This window comes from Phoenix dactylifera, chromosome 14 (genome assembly GCF_051530095.1).
Source record: "Phoenix dactylifera cultivar Ajwa chromosome 14, Ajwa_hap1_PhDact_Kaust_v1.1, whole genome shotgun sequence".
Taxonomy (NCBI): Eukaryota; Viridiplantae; Streptophyta; class Magnoliopsida; order Arecales; family Arecaceae; genus Phoenix; species Phoenix dactylifera.
This window is the reverse complement of record NC_143203.1, coordinates 25,415,726-25,425,380: the sequence shown is the minus strand read 5'-3', so window position 1 is coordinate 25,425,380 and position 9,655 is coordinate 25,415,726. Positions and strand designations below refer to the sequence as shown.

The following is a 9,655-nucleotide window of genomic DNA, read 5'->3' as shown; positions in this document are numbered from 1 at the left end:
ATGGCGAGACTGGTGGGAGTTTGTGACTTAAATGCGGCTGGGAACACCATTTACTGTGCAGCGTCCTTGGTAAGCGTGAGTTCCGTTTCCATTCCCCTGTTTTATTTTCGTTTTTTTCAGTCTCTTTCATTTCGCCCTTTTGGGTTCGTTTGTTTGCTAGTTTGGCTTGCCTTCTTCCCTTGCCGCGATAATGATGATGGGACGGAGATATCAACGGAGGTCTATCTAAGAAAAGGTCAGTGTTTGGGCCTCGGAAAGGTTGAGTGAGCTCGTGGCTTCGTGCCAATTTGCCAAGAGCCAGGGTCGGTGTCATTTTGAGGAGGAGATGAGGCTGATCTGGTAATTAGATGGCTTGTCAGAATCAGCCAGTCCAGTACTAATAAGACGTAATGTTTTAATTGTTATAAATGAAAATAACTGCAAGTTAAGTTACTATGAATGAATAAAATCTGTTTGCTTTCCCGGTTATTTACTTGACACCATCTTTTTTTACCACAAGGCATCACCTGCAAGTTTCTCGCTGGAAACTGGCTAACTGGTTGTGTCTGAACTCTAATGTTTAGCTTTGTTGGGGTGGTAAGTCAAAATCCTAGAATTAGAAAGTTATTATTATTATCTTTTTTTACATTAAAGTGCCGATGAGGTGGGGAGAGAGAGAGGTGGAAAAGAGATGGTATTGCTGAAGAACGGGGGTTTGCTTCTTCTAGTGGCTTGGTTGTCTCCAGGTGTTTGGGTTCTCCTGGCCTCGGCTCTAAGCTCGGTCCTGCACGCTCGTTTAGCCATCAATCTACGGTAGAAGCGGGCACTCGAAGCGAAGATACATACAAATTCCTCCGGCTTTGACTTTGGTCCTCCTTGTGAGAAGGACAGAGGATTTGCTTTTTTGTTTTATTATTAGTGATTTTTGGACAAATAGTTCTATTAGTTTTTTTACTTGACAGGTATTTTCTCCTGCATTAGCAAATAACAATCATTATAATGACATTAGTTTCAAATAACCCAGTTATAACTTGTGCTATTGAAACCTCGGTTAAAAGATCCTTTTAGGATTTTATTTCAAAACAATATGGCAGATCGAGGAACCCTCCAATCCAACTAATAAACCTCTTGATGTGGGGATCACTTACTAAGGTATCATACGGTATATCCATATTAGCCCGGAAGGCTAGGTGAAACCGTTAGTCTCTTCCACTATATTCATCCACCATTCCTAAAAGCACAAATGAAACCAGAGTAGAGGAAAAGCCTAAAAGTGGACTTGTTTTGTCCAAAATGATCCAGCTCTCACGTGTTAGAACGATACTCATTGTCACAGAACTCAGAGAAGAAGAAGAAGAAAAATAGAAGGGAGCAGAGAGTTAAGAAGAAGCAAGAAGTATCATGGGGGCTACGACAGACAGCGAAGAATCCTGTGATCTCTTTTTGAGCTTGGTCCATTGGTGGTTGTTGTTGTGAGAGAACGTGAGAGAGGCTGTGGTTGTAGGGAAATTATATCCTGCACCACACACACCATATCAGTGGTGCACCATGAGAATAAATCGAGATGAAGTATGTAGAGCAGCAATTCGTTACGAGTGCACGATAAATAAAGCCCATAGAAATTGAGATGCACGATTGGCTTGGTGTACGGCTATATGATATACGCGGTATAGGGTATAATTTCTCGTGGTGGCGGCGACTGAAGATCAAAATTATGTGGATATCGTTGTAGAATTATTATGTGGAAGAGAAGGAGAAAGTATGGTCGATGAAAAATAGAGAAATAACTTATGTTTGGTTGGAGTTTTGAAAGAAGAAAGATGAGAAAGTAGTTTTCTCATGAAAATAAAATTCTCACATTTTATGGGAAAAAAAATCCATATGGGAGATGAAAAAGTTATTTTCTCTCAAGTTAAAAATTGGGATAATTTTTTTTTTCCAAAAATACACTTAAGCTTTTAGATGGAATGGGGTAAGATCTTTCCTTTTATTAAGGGCATAACAGATATTTTACATAACTTTTCTAGAAAAGTAGGTGCTTAACCAAACGTAAGCCATTTTCAAATGCTGCATTTTCACGTGATATGCAAACATGCAAAAACCACTTCTCAGAAAAAGCATTCCAATGAAGAAAAATACTTTGTGGACCAAATGAGTCAATAACTTTTTTTTTTACATGCCTACTCATATCATGTAATCCAATAAAAATATAAGCAGCTTGAAATTAAAATGACCGAATAGATATGAGAAAAATTTATAAGAGTATACATCCGAACAGTGAACTTTCGATCAATAAGAGATAATTTGAAAAAGTACCCATGCAAATAATGAATTTTCGAACTCAAAGTTTTCTAACATCTGAATAGTGACCAATACCTCTGCAGTTTCCAATGACATGGCTGCCTGATTTGGACCACCATGTTCATACATGAATCATCTGGGATGTCGACATCCTTATCTTTATGTGGGGAAGCATGGTGTAACAACCCACGACCTTATCCAAAATGGCTAGTCGGAAGATATTATTTGAATTCTTAGTACTGTATAAGTACTTCAAATCTCCTCGGCAAATAATCGATGTAGGACTAAACTTGCAAATAACCGATGTGGGAGTAAACTTACGCCCGCACGGGTCCTCACATACTCTCGTTTAAGTCTTAACGTCCTTGTCATGCTAAGGATTCAAATCCATTCAAATATAATCACATGCACCATGATAGGCCCATGGTCAACCTTCATTAATCTGTGCTATAGTGTCTCCTAGTCTGCATAGACTATGGGTCGAGTTCACTCTGATGCCATTTGTAACAACTCAGGATCTCACCCAAAATGGCTAGCCAGAAAGTATTATTTGGATTTCTTAGTCCTGTATAAGTATCCAAAATTTTCTAGGTAAATAACCGATGTAGGATTAAACATATGTCCGCATGGGTCTCACGCATGGTCACTTCGTGCCTCTTTTAGCCCATGGCGTGTCACCACCGCCAGCACCTGGGGATGCTTTCCAGATACTTGTAGAAGCCCCTGCACCAGCCCCCATCTTTTGGGCTACTCTCTCGGCCACCGCAGCTTGTAACCTCCCTTACCTGCGACCCACGTCTCCTACCAGAGGTTAAACAATCCAATGCATCACCATTGTGATCCAAGAGATCAAATACTACAAAAAGGACGTGGAGGATCAAACTATGTGGACTAGGGAGAGCTCTAAGGCGAGGCGTGCGTCAAAGATTGGGTTCACAGTGGATGCAAAGGTCAGGCAGTTGGAAGGTTTCTTCTCTTGTTTTCGAGCTGACAGACTGTTCTCCGGATGTTCTCCAATGCCAATGTAACTAATAAAAGGCATGCCCATGGAGGTGACCTCCCAAGGAACGGCAACCAAATAGAAGCAGAGAGAGATTTCAGGGAGAGATGCCTGACCTTCGAACTTGTCGGCACCGCGTCTCCACGCCCAAGCTCGTCGGACCGCCGCACGCGTAGCCTTCAGAGAACACCACGGAGAGGACCATTTTGCGTGCAACCTTCGGAGAGCACGACGTCGAGAGACTATTTCCGGGATTTGGAGGGATATGAAGTGCTTAGAGAGCTGTGCAGTGGGTGATCCCGATGGTGGTTTCGCGCGAGGGAAGGTGAATCCTCCTTTTGCGCGCCAAAGATACAGCCCAGTCCCAACACCAGTTGACAGACTTAAAAAGGGTAACGGCCAATTTACCATTTTAATTAATTGTTAATTTAAATAAATGTCAATGTAAGTAACACCATCGATACAATATATATATATATATATATATATATATATATATATATATATATATATATATATATATATATATATATATATATATATATATATATATATATAAAATAATGGTATTTTATAAAGATACATATGTGAATAGAAACTCTATTTACATTTAAAAACTCTTTCCAATAAAAAGTCGACGATCTCGCTCTTGCCTCTCCAGCCACTCTAGATTGGATTGCGTCAGTCTATAAATTTTACATAAACAATTATCATGATTTCATCAATGATCAACTTTCTTAGTGGATGATTGTGCAGCTACTTTACTTTCAATGTATAAATGTAGAGAGAGTGAAATAGTTTGTAGGATTCAGTTATATTCTCTTATTTTTTTTTCTCGTTGTCTTGATCAAGATAATTTTTAGATTGTGTTTAGAGAGGATGGTCGTGCTTCTACTTTACTTTGGATGTATAAGTCTATGAAGAGTGAAATGGTTTGTAGGATTAGTTAAATATATTTCTCTCCTTTTTTTTCTTCATTTTCTTGATCGAGGTAATTTTTAGTTTGTTTAAAGAAAAAATTACAATGGAGATGGTAGAAGGTTGGACATGTCTCTGAGACTGAGGTTGCATTGTATACTGGAGATTGATTGTAATATTAGTATGTAAGATCATACATCATATCAACAATAAAACGTCTAGCTAATCAATGTCCACAAAGATTACTTATCCCACTAGCCTAGAACTTTATCAACAATTCCAGGCTCAAAAATCAGAATTAGGTCATCGTGTCAGGTCATTTATCATCGCAGTTTAATATAAATTCAGACTTAAGTCCAGGTTTAAACATATTTAAGCTCTATTTGTGAGAATCCATACGGGTATATATTTAGTTCCATATCAGTTATTTAGTTATTCGCTGGATAGATCTTGGGTACTTATACAGAATTAAGAAATCCAAATAATACTTTTCGGCTAGCCTTTTAAAATGAGATTTTGGGTTATGACAAATGGTATTAGAGTGGACCTGGCTAATAACCTATGTGGTCTAGGGGATAGTGCAGTACAGATTCATTTGAGCTAATCACGGGCCGATCGTGATGTTTGTGATTAGATTTGAATGAATTTGAACTTTTAGTCTGACTAAAATGTTAGGATTTAAACGGAAGGACTGTGTGAGGATTCATGCGGGAATATGTTTAGTTCCACATCGGTTATTCGCTGGATAGATCTTGAATTCTTCTACAGGATCAAAGAACCTCAATAATATTTTTTGACTAGTTTTTTTTTGATAAAGTTTTAGGATGTTATACTACTATGGACCAAGTTTGTTTCTTACGGCTAGCTTATTACTTTACAGTCCCGTTGCCCCTCCTCTCCTTTAATCTTCTGCACTGTTTGCTTCTGGTTTTCAGTTTTCTTGGAGAAGAAGAGAAGCCGCGTTTGTCGCATACCGTGTCACACGACAGCAGCATGCGACGTGGTTCACCTACAACCACGAGCTTCACGATGCCAATTGTGGCCCGTAATAAAAATCTCAATGCTATTTACGGAAGTACTTTAATTAGCTGAAATCTCTCCACAATAAAACTCACAAATCAGTAAATCTATAGGTTGGATGTTGGCCTGACAGACGACAATCCAGTCCAGATCTCTTCTTGTGAAGAAGTCAAGTCGTGATTGTGTTTTATGTTTTGTTATGAAGGGCTTGTCGATATTTAAATTGGAAGATTAGGGCCTCTAAATGCCACTACGTACGTCCAATTTCACTTCATATGTCTAGAAGACTGCATATTTGTTTGCGTTAGAAAAAGGAAAGAATAATGGGCGTTTGAAAGTTACAGCAGAAGCTTCTTTCTCAGGTCAAGAGAATAGGATGAATTGACTGACTGTACTTGCGAGGGAAGAAAGGCTTGTAAAGATCGAGGAAATCTTCCTGCCCAAAATTGTTGCATGTTCCCACGACCCTCTTGATTGTTATATTGAAGAGCATGCCTCCTTGGATGCAAACAACCATTACCAATATAAAATGTGGCTGTTAATGCTAGTTAATCATTAACCAAAGTTCTTATACACATCATACAATTTTATATTTAGTCAAGCAATGCCATTTGTGATATATATATACGCAAAAGTTCCGCAACACTTGCAACAGACTAATCAAGCTTGTCAAGCTTGTCCCAGAGGTTCCTACACATTAAAAGCTCGAGATTGACAAGCAGCTAATGGAGCTACTGTACGTCAAAAAAGAGGTCTCATTTGTGGCTTGAAAGACCTCAAAACAAATGAAAAAAATGAGATCAAATCTTCCATACCTCTCAACTCAATTTACACCGAAAACCCTATAAAGCATACAAGGGGAATCCTAACTAATAGTACCGTATCCATTGCTCTTTCTCCTTACAAAAATTCATCATAGCACGACTCATGAAGCAAGTCATCGATCCCTTGGTTCTTCCTTAGCTTTTAAGAAGACACCCTCCATCTGTCCTTGTTGCTGCTGCTCCAGTTGATTCATGTAAGAATTCATCAAGTTATCAAACCCAGAGAATCCATAGCTCCCTGGAGTTTGCAGCATCTCGACTGTAAAGGGAGCCTGGCTCACAGAAGCATTTGGTCTACCACCAAAAAGAGAAATATCCGTCATTTGATTAGGATGATTCACCATTGCCGCTGGTCTAATAGCCATGGTGAAGTTATTCTCGCTGCTATTGTCGTCTGTCAGAGGCCTACGGACTCGGCTTCCACGAGCAGCAGGAACGTCGTGGCTGTGCTTGCCCTCGTAGGTTGTGATCACTTCTCTGAGATCATGGGATGCCCTCTCCACATGCTTTCTCACCGGGCAACCCAGGGTGGTGCATTTGTAGTAGCTCCTATAGGTAGCAAGGAACCAAAACCTTAATCCATATTCTTAGGATCATTTATTTTTCTAATAGATTAGACCCTGATTCTGATGAAGAATATTTACTAGATTATTTTGCTAAGCTCAGTGCTAGTTTGTGTAACATGAGCATGCCTCAAGAATTCTAGGATTTCCAAAACTAAGAGGAGTCAAGCCAATGCTCACCTTGGATTTGGATTCCCCTTGACCACTTTCTGCCCATACTTTCTCCACCGATACCCATCATCAAGGATATCGACATCGCTTGTGGTTTGTACCACCACTTTAGGCTCCCGCACTGTCCTATTGCCTGAGGCTGAAATCCCCTCGTTCTCACCATCTTTCCTCCTGGAAAAAAAAGGAAAGACATTATTTCACTTCTCTTTCCCTTCGCAAGACTAATCAATCAAACACTTACTAAATTCTAATTAACAAAATAAAAACTTACCAAAGCTTGGCATCTGGTTCATCTTCATCGAATTCATCGGCACCCGATTTACTAACATCGAGATCGTCATCACCAAAAGAGACTGAAGAATTTTCTGGTGTCGGAACAGAGTCAGTTTGCGCACCCGATTGCGCCCCCAAAGAATGATCAGATGCTTCAGAAGCACCTGAAGCCTGGAAAGCTTGAGAGGAAGCTGAGTTCCTTCTGGTGGACTGGGGCTTTGGGTGGTTGTGAGCACCCTTATACACAATCTCTGTGATCTGTCCATCTAATGACTTCTCCAGCTTCTTCTTTCTCGGGCAATTCGGGAAAGTGCACTTGTAGTAACTGCGAGGGTTCTCGCTTCCTTTCACCGGCTTCTGCCCATACTTCCTCCAGTTGTAGCCGTCGTCTAACGTCCCCTGCCCTCTTAAGGTTTGAGCAGCTTGAGTAGAATGACTGAAATTAGATTGCTGCCCACCATTGTTAGCTTGGGTATTAGCCTGGAGAATTCCAGAATAATTTGCTCGGCTGGGAGCGACTAATTCGGCTTTCACGTTGGTATTGTCGCTCTGTTGTTGGTAATTCCATGATTTTTCATGCTATATCAGCACAAAGAGAAATAGAAGATATGTATTAGAATCCTAGAACATGTCACCAGTATGACAAATATTTCATACCAGAGATCTATAAGGATGAAAATAACACACAGGAACAGTTACTCAGAATAAAAGAAAGGAAGTTTAGAACGCCTACCGAAGAAATTGGCATTGAAGAAGGGTGGAAGGATGTTGTTTGCATGTCTCCGTTACTTGCTTGGGTTTGGAAGGAGAACTCAGAGTGGGCCTTATTTTCTTTTTTGATGCCTTGCTGATAATTAGCAGCAGGTCCCCTCCAATTAAACACTTGTGAAGGAAAAGTACCAGTTGTTGGAGATTGCAGAATCTATCAAAAGAGATTCAATACATATTAATTAGCAAAAAGCATCATTTATGTAATCAGAAAGACTAGAAATATCCACCAAATAATTGAAAGGGATAAAGCATGGTGTGAGAAGAAGGGGAGAGAGATCAAGACTGGTCTGGGAGATGGCAGAAAAAGTAGGGGTCTGGCCTTTATTAATTGTGGTTATTGAAGCTAGAATTTGTCCCACAACATGCATGGACTCATATATTATGATTACCAAGAAAAAGCTAAACAGCAGAGGAACCAATTACGGTACTTAAAGTTCCACTTAAATAGATAGATAAAGTAGCGAGAGAGGGTTAAGAAAAAGAGGAAACGCTTTTGAAAACTAAATTACAATATAAGAAGTAACTCGTGAAATATAATCAGAAATATATGTAAGACTACAAAAGACGGTTTTCCTTCATATTCTTACATCAGATTCAGAGGAACGAAGAACAGGAGAGTCCAAGAACTCCCTTGGGCTGAGGCCGGGCGGAATGGCAAAGTATGAGGATGGAGAGAGAGGAGGTGGAGAGACGGGCAGTGGAGGAGGAGTCATGGACTTAAACTTCGGTCCACCTGCTCCACCGTTCCCCATATTGTCAGATAGCCCCCAGGTGACCGCGGTCATCAACCAGTCCTCGCCATCATCATTTCCAGCTCCCGAGAGGAGCTCGGAGAAGGAAGTGGTCGGGAAGGAGAAGGCGGCGGGCCGAGAATTGGCCGAGTTCTCTAAACTCCCAGTGGGGGAAGCCATAGGGAGGAGAGACCAAAAGAAGGGAATCAAAGAGGAAGAGAGGGAGTTGGAATGGAGTTGGAGAGGAGAGGGCGGAATTGGTCTGAGAGAAGGGGAGGATAGGAGAGTGGGGGATTGGTAATATAGGACCAATGGTTACGTAGAAGCCAATGGGACTAATGGTGCGAGTTGAGCCCGGGGTGTCTTCTTTGAAGGAGATGGAGAGGGTGGAAAAGTTGACCGTGGAATTAGCGGTCAAAGCTCTTGAGTTTGACTGGCGGCTGAGAGTCCACGTTGGTTTGTTTGTGATGACACCTTTCATGACTTTTCCTCTGATCCATGATGATGCCGTGTAGCCCAGCGCCGGTACCAAGAAGACGCAATTTAATAGTAGCATGGCAATGAAAAATCGGTACAATAAAAGATATGGTGGTAGTGTAGAGTACCGATCATCTTATGACGCATGGTTGGAAGTTTATTTTCAAAAATTATATCATAAGCATAGTTTTAAGAGATATATAGATAATAATCAATAAAATAGATTATCAATTTAAATATTTTATGACATATTTTGTAGTATATTAAGTGTCCAAACCATGCGTAGAAAAGATTACAATACATAATTTTTATTATGAACGACGAATGCAAATCTTTGACCAAGATATTCTATTGTATATAGAGATCGAGTCCATTTACTCTCCTTTCAAAGGACTGGGACCTCAATCACGCTCAATCAAACTCAATAATAGGCATGCTGCATCTACATCGTTCATTATAATCTACTTTATAAAGTATTAAAAATATTAAAAATATTTTGTGTATTTTGGATGTTGCCCATCCTAACATCAAATGGGTAAAATATGCCAGATAGATTGTGAGACCAGACTGCATTACAGTTGAGGGTGACTTAGCCATGGTGGTCGGTTGGATTCAGGGCCAGACTAG

General features: G+C 40.2%; 1 protein-coding gene across 1 annotated transcript; it reads right to left on the bottom strand.

The window, feature by feature from the left end:
* Positions 1-5,750: 5,750 nt before the first annotated feature.
* On the bottom strand, positions 5,751-8,875 carry LOC103708865 (WRKY transcription factor WRKY24). The gene is made up of 5 exons (XM_008793965.5): positions 8,408-8,875; positions 7,783-7,971; positions 7,048-7,628; positions 6,786-6,947; positions 5,751-6,591 (listed from the first exon to the last, which is right to left on the bottom strand). Exons 1-5 carry the CDS (start codon positions 8,729-8,731, stop codon positions 6,156-6,158), a joined length of 1,692 nt encoding a protein of 563 aa, XP_008792187.2. The 5' UTR covers positions 8,732-8,875; the 3' UTR covers positions 5,751-6,155.
* Between the last annotated feature and the right edge of the window lie 780 nt (positions 8,876-9,655).

Bases quoted from the DNA above. Each gene is read 5' to 3' on its own strand.
- LOC103708865 (XM_008793965.5), bottom strand. From the start codon at position 8,731: ATGGCTTCCCCCACTGGGAGTTTAGAGAACTCGGCCAATTCTCGGCCC. The intron at 7,972-8,407 runs GTAAGAATATGA...CTCTTTTGATAG, and splicing joins TTCGTTCCTCTGAATCTGAT to ATTCTGCAATCTCCAACAAC. The intron at 6,592-6,785 runs GTGAGCATTGGC...TGCTACCTATAG, and splicing joins AAGGGGAATCCAAATCCAAG to GAGCTACTACAAATGCACCA.